Source organism: Neovison vison, chromosome 1 (genome assembly GCF_020171115.1).
Source record: "Neovison vison isolate M4711 chromosome 1, ASM_NN_V1, whole genome shotgun sequence".
Classification (NCBI taxonomy): domain Eukaryota; kingdom Metazoa; phylum Chordata; class Mammalia; order Carnivora; family Mustelidae; genus Neogale; species Neogale vison.
Window position 1 is genome coordinate 139,866,350 of NC_058091.1, and position 21,830 is coordinate 139,888,179.

The 21,830-nt window shown below is 44.8% G+C and overlaps 1 protein-coding gene across 1 annotated transcript in view; it reads left to right on the forward strand.

Annotated features, from left to right (window-relative positions):
• CAP2 (cyclase associated actin cytoskeleton regulatory protein 2) overlaps positions 1-21,830 on the forward strand; it is a 138,904-nt gene that overhangs the window by 108,531 nt on the left and 8,543 nt on the right. Inside the window, exons 8-11 of the mRNA XM_044259402.1 lie at positions 16,005-16,194; positions 17,228-17,403; positions 18,536-18,659; positions 18,789-18,871. Of these exons, the coding sequence (XP_044115337.1) occupies positions 16,005-16,194; positions 17,228-17,403; positions 18,536-18,659; positions 18,789-18,871 (573 nt within the window). The remainder of the gene's footprint in view (positions 1-16,004; positions 16,195-17,227; positions 17,404-18,535; positions 18,660-18,788; positions 18,872-21,830) is intronic.

The window sequence follows — 21,830 nt, forward strand, 5'->3', positions numbered from 1 at the left end:
AAACAACAAAAAAAAGTTTTTAATTTTAAATCCAAATGACTAAAAACTATTTAAAAGATTCCATAGTCCGAAGTAAGCTCGGACAGACCGTAGTCTATCAACATAGTGGCAAAGTGAATGGTAAACGTCTACAGCCAGAATCACAGCGTTCTTGCGAAGGCTGTTAGAATGCTCTGATCAGATGGCCTTTGGGAAGAAAAAATAAGTAGGAATAACTTCACGTCTTTGCCCGCTGATCACAGCCACACAGAATGTATTTATGAGACGACGGGGATCCAAGGGGACGTAGCAAGACGGGGTGTTGGCACTCATTGACACCCCCGTGCTCAGAAGGTTGAAGAGACACGTTCTGTTGTAAGGGACACAGTCAGAAAGCTTAGGGTGACTTAACATCTCAGTATTTGGAGCAACCCTTGTGTTTTCTTCATTTTCAAATCAGATGTGGAGGGTTGAGCCCTCTGGGGGTTTGGGGGCCCAGCAGCAGCTGCTTGAGGCTCCGGGCTCTTAGAAGTCATCGCTCCGCCTGAGCTCACGGCTGGGACCGGCCTTGCCAGCTCCCACCTCCTGACATTCGCCCTCAGACCACAGCTGTGTCAGGCAACTGTTGTTCCCTTCAGTTGTCAGGGCGAAATGTCAGACTCGGAGGCTGGCAATTCTTGGGGCGCGTGCCCGGAGCCAGGGTCTGTGCACAAGTGTGCGGGCGCGGCGGGGCGAGCAGCAGCTGTGGGCTCACCTCTGTGGAACGTCCTGGGACGTTGACTGCGGGAAATGACATCTCATTTCTGCAAACTGTCCCTTTCCAGGACCGTGATCCAGAAGGACCCGGCGCCAGAAGCAACCTGCAGTTCTCCATTTAATTACTGGCGACCCTTTACAGTATTGATTCATGTGGTGTCCCCAGCGCTGCATCTCACACGCACTTTGTCGAATAAATCGGCCCTTTGGCAGGAGCCCAGGGGAGACCCTGTTACTTGTCATCCCTCGCAGTTGGTCAGATTTGTAATATCGTTGGCAGTTCCTGTAGGTCAGATAACAAGCGCTGAACAGCCAAGGCCTTGTCCTTACACTGAAAACTACCAAAAGAACTGATTTTTTTCTATGAATTGGCCAGATCGACTTGGAGACAGTTACTGTGTTCTGTGTGGCTCTGGCCAGGAGGGGGTCATGGAAAGGATTCCATGAATCGGACAAAACGTGTTTGTCGTCTTAACTTTTTGGTATTAAACGTGTTGACTTCTTTCTGTCCTTTTGTAGGTCTCCCTGGGTTCCTTTGGCTTTGGGAACCAGTGGGGTGTAACGAGTCGTAGAGAGGAATAAAAGTGCACGTAAGGGACCGTGCACGAAGCCTTATGTAACGGGGACGGGACTCCTGTTAGGAATGTGCCTTTAATCCATCTGTGCTCTACCCCAGCTGCCAGGCATCGAACCTCCAAAAAAACACAAGTAGTTGGGAGTGGCCCAGTGACAGACGAGGGGGCTTTTATTTTTCTCAAAGCAAAACATTTTGCCATCACTCCCTTTTCTGGGCGCCGAGCTTTCTCTTCGGCCTCTTCCTCAGCGTTAAAGGCCAAACGTCCGTTAACAAAACGCAAGCGTAACAGTTCGCTGTGAGCAAATTAAAACTCAGCCAGAGGGCGTTCTGACTTATAAATAATGTAGGCCCTGTCGCATGTCATTAAATATGTATGTCTTGTAAGTTTTCCCGTCTTCTGGCCTCTCTGGCTCCCTCTTGATTCTTACAGAAGGAAACTGTTCTCAATCTTTTATATCAAAATTTTTATCGAGAGCTTGTACCCAACCCGTGCCTTAGGTTTATTGATCAAAGTGAGTCGGTAGTGTCATTCACGGTGTGTCTCTCGCCTGGGTCACAGAGCTCCTTGATCTCCTCCGCGGGGCTCCGGGCCTCGGAAAGTGGCTCCTTCCAGCCTACCTGACCACAGCTGTGTTCAGTCGACTTAATTGCTCCTGGGTTTTTAGGTCCCTTTTGGGGCTTTGGGTAACCAATTACTTTTGTTCTCCTACGGAGAAGATCCAGACTGCTCTGAGGGAGTCAGGAGTATCATTGACTAGCAGAGTCGTTCCAAATGCACAGATAATGAAGGAAGCCAGGCATTGGCTTTGAACAGCCTCAAAGAAACTAGTAATTAAACAAACATAGCTTAAGCACCTACCATGACCCAGGTTCTGGGCAAGGTGCCGAGAATGCAGAAGCGGATATAAGACGTGGTCGACACCGTTCCTGTCCCCTGAAACTCACACTCTTGCTGAAGGACGTATGAACGGATGCAGCCCCGCTGGAAGTAAGCACGAAGCGCGGCGCTCACACAGAACGTGGGGCAGGAGCAGAATTCAGGCCCCACCCCAGGCCTCCCGAATCAGAACCTGCATTTAACAAGATTGCCCCAGGTAACTTACCTGCGTGTTAAGATTTGAAAAACATTGCTGTAGTATATTCAAGTTGGACCCGAGGAGTCCAACTGGAGGGAGACTCAGGAGAGATCTTTCATTTTTACTCTTCCATTTATTTAGCAACTCATTTACTTAATAACCATGTGTTGGCTACCTACCAGGGACAAGGCACACACCAGACATTCTATTTATGCTACAGTCTCTGCTGGCAAGCGGCATGTTCCAATTATGATGTGAAAATAAGTAACAATAATATAAGGCTCTGTTGGAAACTAAACCTTGCTAATTAGACTTCCTAGGTGAGAGGAATGGACAACAAAAGGGCTGACATTTGGTTTGGGTCTTGAAGGATGAGTAGGAGTTCGCAGAGCCCTAGAAAGATAGTAAAGGAAAGAGCAGTTCTTAACAGGGAATTTGGCTTATGCGCATAGGACATGAACAAAATACTTTGAGAGAAAACCTGTGAATTTTGCAGAGCTGAACATGGCAAGAGTTGAGGCCAGAAAGACAGGCGGGGGCCAGGTGGTGAAGTCTGTCTGCATGTCTTAACCCTAAGAAGATAAGTCCATATGTAGTATGCAGGGTTTTTTCCTTCACCACAGGTTTTTGAGCAAAAAGCAAGCACACCATAGATGGTGATTCAGGAGTTGTGAAAGACAGATGGGAAAGAGAAGAGATCAGAGGCCCTGATCCATGTTGGGAAGCTTTAATGGATGGCTGGGGCTGTGGCAATCACTTTGTGACCTGGTGAGTGGGGGCGAAAGTGTAAAGAAAGAGAGTGGACACCAAGTTGAGGACAAAGCTGAGAGAGAGAGATCAAACCTAAACACGAAGTTTCCAATTTAGAAATCTGGGAGAATCCTAGCAACATTAGTACAGACGGGGAAATCCACACGAGGACCCAGGAGAGGAGCAAGGAAGCCTTGACAGGAGCCTTCACTGTGTCTTTTCAGGGCAGGTGAGATGCTCTTCGTGGAGGGGCGTAGCAGGCAGGTGGAGTCACTAAGCAGGGGTAGGGTCTGAGGACCACAGTTAAATGGATGCAGGGACCAAAAAAAGAGGACCTGATGGAGGAGAAACCCTGGGGGGCAGCATTGTCTGGGAACATGAGAAGAGTAAGGACTGGGAAGAGGCGGCCATCATCCACCTTATTGGTGGCCTTCATGTTATTATTTTATTGCAGCATAGTTGACACACAGTCCTCTGTTGGTTTCGGGTATACAACACGGTGATTCAGTGTTTATGTACATTAGGAAGTGATCACCACCATGTCCAGTGACCACCTGCTGTCCCACAGAGTTAACGACATTAGTGACTATATTCCCTGCTGTGCTTTTCATTCCCAAGACTTACTTGTTTTATAACCGGAAGCCTGTACCTCCTAGTCCCCTTCACTTGTTCTGCTGATCTCGTGCCCACACCCATCAGTTTCTTCTGTATGTATGTATTTTATTTTATTTTTTTATTTGTTTTCTGTATTTATGAATCTGTTTCTTTTGGTTTGTTCCTTAGATTCCACATGTAAGTGAGATCATATGGTATTTTTCTTTCTCTGTCTGACTTACTTCATTTAGTTAAATACCATCTAGGTCCATCCATATTGTCACAAATGGTAAGCTCTCATTTTTTTATGGCTCAGTGATATTCCTCTGTGTGTGTGTGTGTACCACACATTCCTCATCCATTTGTCTGCCAGTGGACAGTCCGGTTGCTTCCGTATCTTGGCTATCCTCGAGAATGCGGCAGTGAATCAGTGATCTCTAGAAAACAGCTGCTGGGGGTTGGAGGTAGCTGCAGTTTTATAGAAGGAAGGAGTATGCTTGACTTTGTGTTATGAACTCTGGATGGTTTGTAGACCAGTTGTCTGATTGGATGAATTATTGCTTCTAACTTCGATTTCTGCCTTTTGAAGCTTAGGGATTATTTGAGGATTTTATTTGTACTTGAGCTATATCTTCGGTGGAGTAAGTATAGGTCAAAAATAAACATCTACAGGAGCGCCTGGGCAGCTCAGGTAAGTGTCCAACTCTTGATCTCAGCTCAGGTCTTGATCTCAGGGTCATGAGATCAAGCCCCATATTGGTCTCCACGCTGGGTGTGGAGCCTATTTAAATAAAAAAATAAAATAGATAAATAAATATCTACAATTTCACACACAGTGGCTCAGTGTTAGCTACACTATAACACTCTACATGTTTTATATTTAAAACCATGTTTATTATGTCAAATACCTGAGTTTTATTAGTGGTTAATAAAAATATGTAAATTTTTTAGAGTTTTTAAATTTTTCCCTTCCTAAATCAAAAGAGTAATAGCTTTTAAAAGTGCCAACCTTAACGATCAAGATTATTTTAGGGGTGCCTGGGTGACTCACTGAGTTAAGCATCTGCCTTTAATTCAGATCTTGATCCTGGGGTCTTAGAATCAAAACCCACATGGGGCTCCTTTCTCAGCAGAGAGCCTGCTTCTCCCTCTACCCCTGCCGCTCCCCCTGCCTGTGCTCGCTCTCTCTGTCAAATAAATAAATAAAATCTTTAAAATTAATTAATTAAAATTTTAAAAGGTTATTTTATTTACTAGCACTTTTTCTCAATAAGAACTTTGAACTCTCTTAACCTGAGGGCTAGCAAGTTAATACACCTTCCTAATTTATTTAAACCATCACCTTGGGAATATTTTAATTAAGGTGTGGGCTTTTAAAATTCTTTTGTGTGTAACGTTGAAGGCAATGGTGCAACTGACAATGTCCTGTTCCTTACCCTCTCCTGCAGCAACTCTTAGGAAAATGAGAAGGTGGTGGATTAGGCTTGCAGGCAGAGGTGCTCCCCAGAACAGAACCGGGGGTGCCTGAACCAGAGGAGACGTTGAGTGAGCTCAGCTGTCACTCCAGCCCAGAGTTGAACAATGCTGGGTACCCCGGGGTTCACATTCATCGCTGAGGAGCCGCTCCTCTGGGTCGAAGTTCAGCCCTCATCGTTCCCCCGGGGGGACTTGCCCACTTCCTGAGACTGGGCCCCCCATTAATCATGACCGTGGTTGTATTTTTTGTCCATCTCCCTGTCCTTCCCGGCCAGGGCAAGAGCCAGTAAAGCCTTCCTTCAGCCCATCTCTTTTAGGGTATTAAATGATAGCAAATCCTCCTTCTTTAAAAGTGAATTTTATCTTTTCAAATGGCCAAAAGCCATTAAGACCCTTTTGGGGGGGGATTAATTCAAGTAATACTCTTTTCAATCAAAAGGAACAGAGTATAGAGCATGAGTGATTGCTTGGTTTGTATGTTTTTGTAAATAGATCTGAAGGCAATCTTCAAAGATAGTTTCAAGCAGTGGTAGTTTGATTAAACAAATGTGCCACATGAGAAGGTAATGCCTACAGGGGCGCCTGGGTGACCCCGTGGGGGAAGCATCTGACTCTTGGTTTGGGCTCAGGTCATGATCTCGCGATGGTGGGATCAAGCCCCACATCTGGCCTCATCCTGAGCTGGAGTCTGCTTCAGCTTCTCATTCTCTCCCCCTCTGCTCCTCCCCCTGACTTGCCCACTTGCTTGCTATTTCTGAAATAAATAAGTAAAATCTTTAAAAAAAAAAAAAAAAAAAAAAGAAAAGGAGGTAATGCCTAGAAAGACATCACTCACGTGGGTCTGTAAATTCTTGCATGATGCTAACACTCAAGTTGCAAATAGTTGTTGTAATGACAAGGCTCGTGTCCCCTCCCCCTTCCTCTTGCTTCCTTGTGCCAAATCCAGTCCAGGCAACCTTCAAAGCCTATTTCAAATGGTCTCTCCAAGATCCTCTCCCGTCTCCTCTGCTTGTGTCCCAAGCTGGAAGTTCCCCTTTCCCCCACAGAACCTCCACAGCACCCCTTAACATTTGTGCTGCTTTTATGATGCCTAGCACTTTCCGCGTTGTGAAGCAGTTCCTTATTCACGTCAGTAAATATTTATGAAGCACCTGCCATGTTTCGGGCACTGAGTCACATTACCGGGGACCTGCAGATGAAGAATGAGTAGCTCTCCTGTGCTCAGGCTCATGACCAAATCTGAACTCACTGACAGATTGGCAGATAACTGCCGTATACCAGGAACAACCCTAACACGGGGGTTCCTAACGGGGGCTCGCAATAGAGAAACAGGAAATCTGCACTTGGGAGAGAAAAACCTACGAAAAGGAGGAGACGTTTGAGGTGAGCCTTGAAGGATAGGCAAGGGTTTTCCAGACTGGTAATTGGGGAAGTCTTCCAAACAAAGGCACAGCCTGAGCAAAGACACAAAGGCTGAGAGCTGAGAGCCTGCCGTCTGGGAACACCGAAGTGCTTCTCTCTTTCCTCTCTTTCCCCTCTTTTCCAGGGCTGGGAGCTCATGAAAGCAGGGCTTTCTACCCACCCCCTCACCGACCTCTCCCACCCCCCCACCCCCGATTCAGCCTGGAATCTGCAGCAGGGACTGGTACGGGACCTTAAACGCCATGCCCGGTGGCATTGGCTACATTGAACACATTAATTTGTAATTACAGTTCTTCAGGATGAAATTCCCAGCATGTTACTCCATTACCCACAGACTCTGTTCCTTGTGCAAGAGCTGCATAAGTAATATCTCTTTGCTTCTTCTCTCCAAAGGTGGTAACCAAAATGGACAATGCATTTTATAACAGGCAGCAGACTATTGGTCCCAAACGCCTCCCCTGCACCTGTCCCTTGCCACCTGCTCGCCACTAATTCCCAGCTGGTGTAAACTCAGTAAATGCACGCTAATATTAGATGAAGCCAGAAGGATTTCTTAAGGAAAGGGAGGAAGGTGCAGGTAGGACAAACCCTGCCCGGAATGTAGCAAATGTAGCACAGAGCCCCGCCCAGACCACAGTCCACTGGTCTGGGTTGCATCTCATGATGCAAGCAGAGCTCCCCACAGACCTCTTCCCAGACTTGAGCACCAATTAAACTTCCCTGTGAATTTTGGAGCCTGCGGTTGAGACAAAAGCTACTCTTCGTGTGTTTCAACGATAAAGTTCAGGAGATGCTAAAGCTTCTTTTTAAAAAAAAAAAAAAAAAAAAAAACTCTTTCATAGAGCCAAACGTCAATCATTTTTCTAACAACCGTTATTTCCCTCACCCCATCATTTACCAAGCATATACTATAGGCTTGATATAGAAATATAAGAAATTTATATAAATTTAAGGAATATCAGAAGTTATAAGAAATATTATCATTTCATCAAGACCCTAACATCTGAAAGAAAAGCAAACACTTTAATTCGATGAGAGTTCAGACCTAGGATTTTCTGGCCAAATGAAATAGTTGAACAGATAATTCAAGTCACATGTCACTCTCAGTCTTCCTATAACTATTGGCTATCTATAGTTTGCCTCTTTGATGGGTATACTCTGCTATCTTTAACTCTGGAAAATTTTCCCATGGAAAATTTATCTTTCTTTTTTTTTTTTTTTTTTGTTTGATGAGAAATTATATTTTCAAGCTGCCAGTGCTGGCAAACAAGAAGACAAGACAATCTGGAAATGCCAGATTTGTTCCAGATAGCAGTAGCAAAGCAAGGGCAAACTAATAATTAAGGCTACTTACCAAGACAATTTATGCAAAATAGCTGCATCAGTTGAGCAAATTAGATGGTGCTCAATAGATCCTTCTAGACTCTGCTGCTCTGAAGGCTTGGTCTGCTTTCACTAAAGCATTTCTGCTTCGCACGTGTAAAGCAGAAAACATCACCTTTTTGAAGGGCCACATCTGGATACATAAGTTAGGAGTAGAACAGGCATAAAAACCATAAGTTACTGGTTTTTACAAACTAATATAGACTGTGCATGTTATTCCCAGGCTGTGTTCCCACTTAACCCTGTTACTCCTCCTCTGAAGGGACTTTCTTCTGTTCTGTTTCTTCTTCATCGGCTTCCATAGCTCACATCCCTCCAGTTCGTCAAAGGAATGATGAGAGGTCACGTGAGGCGGGAAGAGTGGGCAAGACAGAGACCATCAGAAGTCATTGACGAAACCATGCAATGTATCTTCATGACCCTTCTTCTTGTGCTTCTTGAGATGAGGGTGTTTGGAACCTTGCCTCTGCAGAAAAGTGATCAAAACAGGCCCCACATTTCCTTTAGAATTGTGGGACCATCTTTGTATTTCATCCCTAAAATTCAAGTAGTGTTCTGTTACCAAAAATGAAATAGGAAATAGTCCCAAAATTGACTTTTTAAAAAATTATTAATAAACATATGCTTAAAATATTATACAGCACTTCATTGTAATATTTTTAACTTTTCATGGAAGGGTCCCCAGAAACTTTGTTTTCATTGGCAGAAGAAGTCTCAGAATTATAGGAAGTGATAAAAATAAGAAAATAGAGGCGAAAGTCATAATTCCCTTTGGCTTCTACTTATATTGTGCAGGATGATCATCTGTTAGTTTATGTGCAATCTTTTTTCTTGATTATAGTTGTCTGCCAATGAAAGCGTGATATAAATATGAAAGTAAAATTCACAAGCACTTATAGAAATTGACAAATTTGGAAATGTATCAATTCACTAAGTTCTTGATCAAAGTACATCTTGCAAAAAATAGAAAGAAATTAGTTTTGATTCTAAAATATAAACAAACCCTAAATCATGAATTTGTGAAGTATTTTTTTTTTTTGCAACAAGAACAGTTGGTCATGTGTATAGGAAGTCTTTAGTTCTGAAACTGGTATTTCCTTCATTTAGCCCCTCCCTCCTATTGTGGTATATGAGTGGCTCTTCACCCTCATATCTAATTTTATTTTGTTTTATTCTATTAAGATCTTATTTATTTGGGACGCCTGGGTGGCTCAGTGGGTTAAAGCCTCTGCCTTCAGCTCAGGTCATGATCCCAAGGTCCTGGGATCAAGCCCCACGTCGGGCTCTCTGCTCTGCGGGGAGCCTGCTTCCTCCTCTCTCTCTCTCTGCCTGCCTCTCTACCTACTTGTGATTTCTCTCTCTGTGTCAAATAAATAAAATCTTTAAAAAAATTTTTTTTCCAATTTATTTATTTTCAGAAAAACATTATTCATTATTTTTTCACCACACCCAGTGCTCCATGCAAGCCGTGCCCTCTATAATACCCACCACCTGGTACCCCAACCTCCCACCCCCCCCCCCGCCACTTCAAACCCCTCAGATTTTTTTTAAAAAGATCTTATTTATTTGAGAGAGAGAGAGAGCAAGGGCACAAGCAGGGGGGATGAAGGAGGAGCAGAGGGAGAAGCAGACTCCCCCCTGAGCAGGGAGCCCAACATGGCTCCATGCCAGAACTTCAAGGTCATGACCAGATGTTTAACCAACTGAGCCACACAGGCACCCCATCACCTTTGAATTTTAGATGCTATATTAGGAAATTAACAAACAGCATTTGAACAAAAATTTCAGTTGTAAAACAATTAGAATTCCCGCAACTGTGGCACGTTAACGTAAGCGTATTTGTGACTAAAATGGCTTTGCGATTTTTACACTACTTCTGAAGTGTGTAATTAGGCACATGTACATTGTCACTGCTACCTAGAGGTCACTAACTGTAAACCAGGGGATGGATGGGTCAGATTGGCTCCAAGGAGGGCAGCTAGAGAAAGAATCTGACCCAGAATCAGAAGGCAGCTGTGTGTGTGTAAGTGTGAAGGGGACCTGGGGTGGGGGCCATAAGGAAAGGATGGCTGGCAAGGGACGGGGGGGGGGGGGCATAAATAGTACCACTGCATGGCAGATGTTTCATTTTGTAGCTTTATCTGTGACCTTCACAAATACTTGGCCAGACAGGTGGCTCACTAAGCTAGTTTCATAGAGGAGACATTGTAGCAGAAACTGTGTTGTATGGGTCATAGTCCACTGGTTCCAAGAGTCTGTTGCCTGGTATTTTTATTTTCTTAGTCTCTGCTTTTTTAAAAACTGGTAAAAACATGGGCCAAGATGTAGGTTGGCTGACCTATTCTTAAAGGTGGATGTTATCCACTTTCATGTTATCTGCATGTACGTTTCTCCCTCGGCATCTCTCTTTATAGGAACCCATCCTCTCCCACACATGGGATGGTGCAGCCCAGGCATAGGCCACAACAGCCCTTCTCTGGCTCCCCTAACCGCACTGTCCTGGGGAGAGTCGGTCATGCCCTCGTTTGTACCTTTCACGCCCCAGTTCCTTTTACACATGGCCCACATCAGGCTGCGTCGTCTGTGATTACTTACTTTTGCATGTGACACCCCTGCTACATTACGTGTTTCTTAATAACAGGGTGCATGCTGACCTCACCGTATACCAGTTCCTTGCAAGGAGGCACTCGGGAAACGTGTGCTGAGTGGACTGACCGATGAGGCTACTCAGCCTAATTCACTTTCAATCTATCTGTTACAGAGTTAGGTTCTATGGAGACCAAACCATCTGCTACTATTATTGTTGGCTTTGAAAAATCTTGGAATTTAAAGTGTAAGATTTGAAAAGTTCCAAATCCGTTATTTAATAAATTTATTTATTTTTAAAGGTTTTATTTATTTATTTGAGAGAGAGAACACATGAGTAGGGGGAGGGGCAGAAGGAGAGCAGACTCCTTGCTGAGCAGGGAGCCCAATGCAGGACTCAATCCCAGGACCCTGAGATCATGACCTGAGCCGAAGGCAGATTCCTAACCAACTGAGCCACCCAGGCGTCCCCAAACAAATCAATTATGAAGCAGAGAAATTTTAGATGGAAAACTTAGGGCCAAGAGACAGACAAACAGAGATGATGTTGGTAGGTTTGGTTTTTGTTTTTTGGGGTTTTTTTACTTAAGCAGCTATGTTTCACTTTTTTGCCTAATTTTTCACAAAGATAGAAAACCTCTGTCTAAAAGTATCCCCATTAGACCCACTTTCTACAAATCTAGCAAAATGGATAATCGGAGTGGAATCTTTTTTGTAAATTATTTAGATCCAAAGCTAGACTGTAACCTAACTAACTAGATCACTACGGCAATGGTTTGCCATTGGGGATAAAAATGGGTTGTTAATGACATCGTAATTGCCACCAGCAAAACAATAAGGAGGTTTCATTTAAGAACCAGAAGTAGTTTCTTCTGCAGAATAAAATCTAAATTCTAAAGTAATAAAATGATTAGTAGCTAATTTCAAGTAACATTTAATGAAAAAAATGCAGTGTATATTAGTTCATAACTGTATTGCACGTTATATGTATGGCATCTATATCCAAAACATTACAAGCCTTCCACATGCTGCATACAATGGTTTCATTATTTTATAGTTCGTATATTTAAAATCAGAGGAAGCAGCTGTTCCCAGGACAGTTGAAATTAATTTAGAGGACGAGATTCACAGATAGTCCTTGTCCATCCCCCCCAAAAAGTATAAATCAAACATCCGCTCTCAAAATTAATCTTAATAGCTCTCAAAAACCAGCATTTCTAGGTTTTGTGCTGTGCTATTGCTGCAACAGAAGCGAACTTTTGCACCTTGAATATGGCCATGTAAAGTCATAAATATGCTGCTTTTCTTTCTTTCTTTTTTTTTTTTTTTTAAGTTGCAGGTCATTTTTAACAATGACTTTAGTAAAATGGGTTTTCATTTGTTTCCAGTCTGGGGCTCTAAGTTATTTGAGACTTGGTTCATCAACATATCAAAATAGTATTTTTTTTTAAGATTTTATTTATTTTAGAGAGAGAGTGAGCAAGTGGGGGGAAGAGCAGAGAGCGAGGTCAGGTCCCCATGCCAGAAAAACTTGACCATTAGGCAAGGAACCAAGATTTGGGTGCAGATGCCCCATTAATGGAACCAAGTACTCGGGAAAGATGAATAAGGCAAGAGGCCGGTTTCTCGAACCAACGGCATAGAGTCACAACAAACCCGTACCAAGAATGACTTGATGCTGAGATGTGGGGTTCAACACCCAAGGCTTCCAGAGCAAGGCATAGTGGAGATAAAGATTAACCCAGTTACGACAACACCCCCCGTACTTCCGTTATGTGTCTTTGAGCCAAAACCCCAAGAGCAACATACTACATATGTGCTGAGGTAGCCTATGTCTCTGGTTCTTAAATTATACTAGTGACTTTTTTCTTTTTTTTTTTTTAATTTATTTATTTATTTATTTATTTATTTATTTATTTATTTTTAAGATTTTATTTATTTATTTGACAGAGAGAGATCACAAGTAGGCAGAGAGGCAGACAGAGAGAGAGAGGAGGAAGCAGGCTCCCTGCTGAGCAGAGAGCCCGATGCGGGACTCGATCCCAGGACCCTGAGATCATGACCTGAGCCGAAGGCAGCAGCTTAACCCACTGAGCCACCCAGGCGCCCCCGTGACTTTTTTCTTTAATCCCGAAAATAATATTCAGGATTTTGCTGAAGAAGACTTTGGAATCAAGCAGATATGTGCTTGAATTCTGTCTCTGCCGTTTACTGGCCATTTACTGTTGGGTCAGTCTTCCTCATTTCCTGCTTTGTCTTCAGTTAAATAGGGATTTCAAGGCAGTCCTAGTAATATTATTATGAGGACTAAGATTAATCTCAGCAGGTAGCCTGGAATGATTCTTCCCACACTTGAAGGCCTATTGGAATCGCCTCGGGAGCTTCAACCGATAGAGATGCCCGTGTCGCACCTTCCCAGAGTGTGTTTCTGGGATGAGGGCTGGGCTTTCAAATTTCTAACAGATCCCCTCAATGATTCTAATGTTCCCACAGGTTTGGGAACCTCTGGCATAGAGCCTCTCCTATGTCCTATATCTGTTAAATGAATGGAAACAGTCAGCACTTGGCAAACACTAGACTTTCCAGAATTCTTGGCTCCCTTCCCTTCCCCGACCATCTTCCCTCTCTTTTCACTTGGGACGCCTGAAGATCCGTGCTGGGCTGTGATTCCAGTGGGTGGGGCTGGCCCTCAGGAGGGTGCGGAAGTCCCTGGTACCCTGTGCTGGGACATGCAGTGAGGGAGAAGGAGAGGAGGGAGAGGCCAAGACCGGTTGCACAGCAAGGGACAGCCCCCGGAGCCCTGTCAAGGGAAGGGCTAACCCGTTTGCTTTTGAGGATGCTGTCTGCAGTGGGGGCTGAGCACTCACTGTTAAGCCTCTTGGAAACCAGAGCCTCGTTCTGTGCCCTCACTGGGCGGGCAGCAGGAATGTGCCAGAAGCTACGAAGAATCAGTGGAGTTTCAGCTGCTCCTGAGTTCTCTTCGTTTTTGGCTTTTATATCCAGCCATTGTTGTAGTAAATCCTTTGTTTGGTTCCTGGTCAGTCCTCTGAAGGTATCGAAGTTCCAGAAAGTTGTATGGGACGTATTGGTTTCAGTGTCCCCTAATGGCTCTTGGAAGGAGACTCTGAATTCTGAGAACAGGGCACCATCCCAATCATTCTAAGATGTAGAAACCAGTATCCTCTCTCCTTTCCTCAAAATAGGAGGACTAGAAAGCTGTGGTGTTTCAGATGTGAGGAGAGGGTCTGGCCTTTCACTCCCTGTATTACGTGTTTAGGGGTAAAAGTAATATTTGGGGGCTCCTAGCATCTGGAACGAAGCACCAGAACACATTTGGTGTGCAAAACTTAGATTATACGCTGTTCATGATTCAGAGCAAATTCTCAGATTTCACCCCAGCGAAATAACAGTGAACATTTAAGAGACTTTGAAAAAAAAAAAAATTGGCCAGTCTCAGGAATTGGGTAGTGGTTCTCTGCATGACCCAAGGATCCTGTTGGAGTCAGGCTGAGGCTAATCTTAGAAACAAGAAAACATCACAAATTATCGCTTCAGGAGACAAGACCTCCAGCCTACTCCATTTTTAAGACATACATTCTGAAGAAGAGAAGAATCTTTTATCTTTAATACGAGTAATTCTGCACGTAATAAGGATTAAATAAGTACTTTGAAAATAGCACTTTTTTTTATTTGAACTGGAAACTACTATAGATTAAAACTTCCCGATATTGATACATTGAAACACTGAGTTGTTCGTGCAAATTAAGAATATGCCATCTTTGTTAATATTTAGCACTTACATGTTTTATATTTTGTACTTGGTGTTGGAAATATATGAACCTAAACCACATTTCCTTCACTCTGAATTTTTTAAATTTTCTTGACTATTGTTGAAAGATTTGTATTTATTTGAGAGAGAGAGAGAGAGAGCACACAAGCAGATTTCCTCCTGAGCACAGAGCCTGATGTGGGACTCGATCTCACAGCCCTGAGATCATGATCTTAGCCGAAACCAGATCGGACACTTGGAGGTGCCTGCGTGGATCAGTGGGTTAAGCCTCTGTCTTTGACTCAGGTCATGATCTCAAGGTCCTGGGATTGAGCCCCGCGTTGGGTTCTCTGCTCAGTGGGGAGCCTGCTTCCTCCTCTCTCTCTGCCTACTTGTGATCTCTCTCTCCATCAAATAAATAAATAAAATCTCAAAAAAAAAATTTTTTTTAAGTCAGACACTTAACCAACTGAGCCTCCCAGGTGCTCCTAATTTTCCTGACCATTTTTTACTTGATCTAACTTATAATTCCTTATCATAGGTCTACTGTTCTACTTCAGGTTGTAAAGTAAAGTGCTGTTTCACCCAAGTTTGTGGCATACGTGTGCTTCTATCCTACTAGTTTTAAGTTCCTCTATTGTCTAGCACCTTTTACTGTCATGTAAACTTTATTAGAACTTCCTACTGAAAACAGTATTTGAATTTCATGGGACACCTGGGTGGCTCAGTCGGTCAAGCATCCAACTCTTGGTTTGTGCTCAGGTCGTGATCTCAGGGTCATGGGACCGAGCCCAGCTAGCACCCGTGTCGGGCTCCCTGCTCAGCAGGGAGTCTGTGGGAGATTATCTCCCTCTGCTCCTTCCCCTGCTCATGCTCTCCCTCTCTCTCTCTCTCTCTAAAATAATTAAATATATTTTTTAAAAATTTGAATTTCACACAGCAGCAAAACTGAGAGTAAGCATAGCTCTTGCTCAGAAAGGATTCAGGTTCTAGTCAGTTCACTGTCAGCATCAGATGAACGAAGCCATCAGGTGGGTCCTGGATGCTGATCACCTTCAGATCTGATGGGCGTCCAGGTCATACAACGCCCTTCCTTGAAGGTCAGTTCGAGGCATTAAAAAATGAGCTCCAGAGGAAGAGTTGGAGTATCTCTTTCTTAGGCTGCTCCAAAAGGTTTCAAAAACACCTAATAACCACTGAGTATTTTCCACGACTCTCTCTCTCTCATTGGTGTTTGCAGTTCCCAGTGGCCCAGAAAGTCAGATCCTCTTGTCAGTCGGATTACATTTTTCTTACAATTCTCAACTGGCCAAGGCTGGTTTGTTTCACGTCCTGAGCTTTGGACATGACCCTGGAAATGAGGCTTGGCTTGCCCCTACGTTGGCGGCATGAACCCCATTTCCACCAACAGGGCTGTACCTCTCAGTCATCTCCACTCCCAGGGTAGATCCCCACCTCGGTCCCAGAGCTCCCAAACAGACCCAGGATGCGCAGATGTGCCCCCTCAGTGCCCGTTTGTGAATGTTGAACCCCGTTTCCTCACCGGTAACAGGTTCTGAGTGACATTAGCAAAATCCCAACTCAAGTGAGGGCATCAGTCTGAAGGCAGCGCTTCCCCTTTTCTCTCTTCCCGCAGGGTCCAGTGGCCTCGACAGCATCCGCATTGTCAGTCCTCTCCCCTGGGCCTGGCCTTCCTCCACCCCCTCCTCCTCCACCTCCCCCCGGGCCACCGCCACTCTTTGAGAATGAAGGCAAAAGAGAGGAGCCCTCCCCTTCACGCTCTGCTCTATTCGCCCAGCTTAACCAAGGAGAAGGAATTACAAAAGGTGAGAAAACTGGACCTTGATGCTGTCTCCCTCTGGCTCCAGGCACACAGATCCCCAGAGCCCATAATGCATCATTCCATCCCCATGCCAACACACAGGGAGCTGCTGCTGGGAAAGCAGAAGCCTGCAGCCTTCTTCACCTTGAGGCAGATGGGCTCAGTGGGCTGTTGCATGGACCAGAAAGAAAAACTCAGAGACTCTGGGTTCTAAGTGGACCACTGCACTGCATCACCACTTAAGCCTCCAACGCTCCAGCCCCATCTACAACCAAGGCATTAAGATGAAGTGAAATAAAAAAATAAAATAAAATAAAAAGATGAAGTGAAATAAAATGTCAAACAATCACATCTCTGTCCTCAGGCAGTGTACAGGCTTGCCAAATAATTCTATCACTAAAGTACTTTTGTTCTCACCATGAACAGTTTTGTTTTAAATCATACAACATTTAAAGTATGTGAGGATGTACATGCATTCTATACAATAAGGTTTATACAAATGCATTTTTGCTTTAGACAGGTAATAGGAGTTATTTTACAGTTGTCCTTGTGCACTGGGCTAGGAGCTAAGAGCACCAAATTCTAAATTTTTCTCTGGCTTCAGTTGGCTGGACTGTTCCCTTATCTGCAAAGTAAGAGAATGGATTCATAACCCTAAAGTCAATTTTGTACTCTGACATATACCTGCTGGGATGCCATATCCTTGCAGGTTATACCTGGGGAATGATTTAGCCATGAGAAAAGAAGTAAATCGTGTCATCCCATTTGTCCATGTGCTTTGCTTTTTGTAGGATTTTTATCTGTCATCTCCTTAAAGAAGAGGTTCCTCCAATTTAAAAAAGTGTTTACAGAGCTTCTAATTAATACTATGTTTATAAGGTCTTAGACTCTGCCTGTCATTAACCTTGAGAGAACACTAGACTACTAGGAAATTATCAAAATTCCTTGTGCTCTTTGCATCACATTGATCTAAGGAGTGAGGGACATTTCCCTTTACGTAAAACACAAAGACACGTGGCTGTGTGTTACCTTCCCAGGGCTCCGGCACGTCACAGATGACCAGAAGACGTACAAGAATCCCAGTCTACGGGCTCAAGGAGGGCAAACTCCATCTCCTACCAAAAGCCACGCTCCAGGCCCCAGGACCCCCCACTCTCATTCTTCTCAGAAACATGCTCCTGTGTTCGAGTTGGAAGGAAAGAAATGGAGAGTAGTGAGTGAAGCCCTTTCTTCTTTATTCCCGACGTGCTCCTGGGACAGGACCGTTGCTAAACCGTGGGACTAAGGTGGAAGGGTTACCGAGGCTGAACCGTTGACTGAGGTCTTAAGGGTTTCTGAGAGACGCGACAAAGACGCAAGCCACCGGCTACAGTAGAAACCAGGGCATTTCTGAAAGCTTCCATCGACTTGTTTTGGGTGTTTTTTGCTTATTTTTTGTACATTGTTTTCCGCAGTGTTTTAAAATTATTTTTTTTAATTGTGGTAAAATCACAAAACGTATCATTTGCCATCTTAACATCTAAGTGTATCTAATGATACATGAAGTGCATGTCCATCAGCCCACCATCGGCGGCCATCAGCCCGCGGCCATCAGCCCGCGGCCGGGCTGTGCGGCCATCAGCCCGTGTCCGGCCGGAGAACTCCTCCCATCTTAGAAAACGGGACCCTTGTGCCCCTCAAGTAACCACTCCCCATTCCCTCCTCACTTCAGCCCGGCACCCACCTTTCTATTTCTTTCTCTCCTTGACCACTCTTTCCATCAACTTCTAACCTGCAGTTGGAGGTTGGCGGACGTCTGTCCCACTGACAAAGAAAGAACGGAACCTACCGCACCACCCAGCACTTCCAACCTTTGTGCAAACAGGACCGAGACCCTTCAAATGTGCATGAAAGCTGGTGCCTCCTGCCAGGCCGGGGAGCTTCCCCGAAGTTGGAGGGCCAGAGTCCCCAGTATAGTGACAGTACACACAGGCTTACACCAACATCGTCCCAGCCCGTTTGCCCAGCTCGTTTTTGAAGCTGCTGCATGAAGTCCAGATTCAGCGTAGAGACTGAACGGAAAGCTCCCACCCCGCCCCACCAGCCCGGGTGCCTGATATTTGACTGTTTGCAGACAGACCCTGACCCCCTTCTAGGCCGTGGTTCCATCCATCCCCATCATTACAATAACAGAGGAAGACCTGGGTTTGCTCTGTTAAAAAAAAAAAAAAGGAAAAAAAGTGATTTGGAAAGAACATGTCAGAAAGCTGTAATGACTGTTGAACCACATGGTAATTTCAGCTTGTCAGGGACCTCATCTGTCTGTACGTCCTTAGATTCCGTATGTGCGTGTGTTTTCATTTTAGGAGTACCAAGAGGACAGGAATGACCTGGTGATTTCAGAGACGGAACTGAAACAAGTGGCTTACATTTTCAAATGCAACAAGTCCACTCTGCGGATAAAAGGAAAAATCAACTCCATTACAATCGGTATGGCAGCGAGTCGGGGGGTGGGAGGGCGCGGGTGGTCACTGTGGGCCCCCTCTGGTCACTGTGGTCGCTTTGCATAAACATCCTGTGGGCGTTGAATGGAGCTTTGCTTTGTTTTGTTTCTCCTAGACAACTGTAAGAAGTTCGGCCTCGTGTTTGACAACGTGGTAGGCATCGTGGAGGTGATTAATTCCAAGGATATTCAAATGCAGGTACGGGGCCTTTTCTTTCCTTCCAAAGATTTTATTTATTTATTGTTATTTATCTATTTCCTCACAAGTGAGTTGGGGGAGGGGCAGAGAGAGAATCTTAAGGAGAGTGTTTGCTGAGCATGAGCCTGACGCGGGGCTCGATCTCACGACCCTGATAACCATGACCTGAGCAAAAACCAAGAGTCAGATGCTCAGCCAACTGAGCCACCCAGGCGTCCCCATATTAGTGGCCTTTTCAACCCTGCCTTATGCCCGCTTTGCAGCTTTATTCAGACCATCCAGCTGCCTGCACAGGACTGGCCATGTCCATCTAGAGAGTTCCTCTTCCCGTCCCATCAGACACAGCTCTGTCATCCGGCCGTCTCTTGGACCGTGTTAATTCCGCCTCTTCAGTCTCTTACAGCACACCCTATCTTGTACCACCGTCGCTGTTTACCGTGCCTGTTCCAGGAGCACATAATTCGTCTTTACGGCCACAGAAACTGGCACAGCACCCCTGCACACAGCCGGTGTCCAATAAATGTTTGGGGAGGTGGTGATTGGGAGGCGTCCACTAATGAATGAACACAGATACTAAGAGATGCTCCCAGCCTAACAGCACCATCCCAAAGAGAATTTTCTTTGCTCAGGGAGCATTGGCTCTGGGTAAGAAGGAGGAGGAGTTTGTCTGAAGTCAGTGAGGTAATCAGACCAACAACCTGGAAAGTAGGTTTGGAACGGAACTTGCAAACTAGGGAAAAACGTGCATTCCTTTAGTTAATTTTTATTTAACCCAGTGGGATTTTACAGTATGCCAAAAGCTAAAGGACCTCCTGCCTTTGGCCAACTCTAACTTCCACCTTTGATTACACTCTCTTTGTACTGTTTTTTTTTTCTTTTTTTAAGATTTTTTAAAAGTGATCTCTGTACCCACCGTGAGACTCAAACTCACAACCCTGAGATCAAGAGTCCCATGCTCTACCCACTGAGTCAGCCGGGTGCTCCTCTCTTCGTATTGTTAATTAACCCCTTACGATCCCATGTTTCCTGATAACGTTGGTTAAAACTGGATTCTGGTTTTATAGATCTCTCCCTCTTATTTCACCGGGCTTTTTACTGCTGTCACTTTTAACTAGAGTGCGTTCGAGTGTTCATTTTACATTGCACTCGCTTCTAGTTAAGACATTGGTCTGTGTGTCCGGTTAATGCACTGGGCAGGTGAGCCCCGGCTCTGTCCTCACTCACCACGTGCACTTGGGCGGCTGGCTTCACCTCTGACCCCGAGTTCCCTGCCCTGAAACACAAGGTTAGCTGGGGCTGGGGGTCTCAGTCCTCTGCAGCCCAGATTCCCAGTGGTCTTGCCGCCCAGGCTCTGTGGGGACCTGTGACACTTTCCCATTCCAGTTGCTTGTGTTCTCTGCGGCGCATCTGCATATTGCCTTGCCCCCTACCCATTCTGCTCCCGCTGCTTCCCAAATCCCCCTCCTGGACAGAGAGCCACTTTGGGAGAGGGCAGCCAAGCAAGCCCACCCAGGCCTTTACCATATCATTGTCTTCGCGGTGGAAACCAGAAACTCGACCATCCTGGGCTCCTGCTTTAGGTCCTAAAATGTGAGCCATAGCATAGAGCACGCCCTTGGTCATTCATTTGCCAGATGTTTACTGAACGCAGCTGATGGGCGGGGTCCTGCTGTCATCTCTACAAAGAGCAGGAAGCAAACGAGATAAACATCCTCACCCTCATGAAGCTTGTGTTCCGTAATACCAGCTCCCAACTTAGCATTTCTGCCAACCACATATATTCACTAATTGGACAGTCCTGCTTCTCCCGGAGTACCATCCATGAAAATTTTAAGGACATCACTCATCAGAAGAAGTCCAGTTCCTCAAGGAGAAATACAGCTTACATAAACCTAATAATGAGGCCACAATTTCTGAAGAACTCTTTTGGATACTGGGAGTTCCTGCATCAAAGATCCGCGCTTTCTCCCACTTCACATTATTTTTAACCAACATCCCCTCCACCCCACCAGCAAAGTCACAGAAATCATATTCTGTGACCAAGGTGAGAATACCTGTTTATTTCATCAGGTGAAAAGTATCCTAGACATACTCTCATTGATCCATCCAGGTGCCCCAGGAGTCAGCATTTTTCAATGAAAATATATCACATTCAAAATTAAAAACCAGTTGAATGACGTATAAAATATGAAGCTATACAGAAGTAGAAGAAAACAGTTCTAAATATTCATCAGATTTCTGGAGGGAAAAATAATTCTAAATTGAGAAGTAATAGAAATTATCCAAAAAGATATGTCTACTTAAAAATTCTAAATTCCTGAATTCTAGACAAAAATAGTTACCAGGTAACCATTTTTAAAAGCGATCTAAAAAGAGGGGCACCTGGGTGGCTTAGTTGGTTAAGCATCCAACTCAGTTTTGGCTCAGGGTCGGGAGATCGAGGCCCGCATCGGATTCTCCCTCTCTGGGCACCTGGGTGGCTGAGATGGTTAAGCATCTGCCTTTGCTCTGTTCCTGGTCCTGGGGTCCTGGGGTCGAGTCCTGCATGGGGCTCCCTGCTAAGCGAGGAGCCTGCTTCTCCCTCTGCCTCATTTTCTCTCTCTCATGAATAAATAAATAAAATCTTAAAAAAAAATATTCTCCCTTTCTCTCTGCCCCTCCTGCCCGGGGCACTTGCATGTTCTTGCTCTAAAAAAAGAAATAAATAAGATAAAATAACTCTAGTTTTATGTACAAAAATGACTGTAGTTTTATGAATAATAATAGGTAGATCTCAAAAAGCAGCACTGAGCAATGAAGACAGATGACAGAATGGCAGGCACTAGACAATCTGTCCCTTTATGTAAAAGACTGAAGGGGCGCCTGGGTGGCTCAGTGGGTTAAGCCGCTGCCTTCGGCTCAGGTCATGATCTCAGGGTCCTGGGATCGAGTCCCACATCGGGCTCTCTGCTCGGCAGGG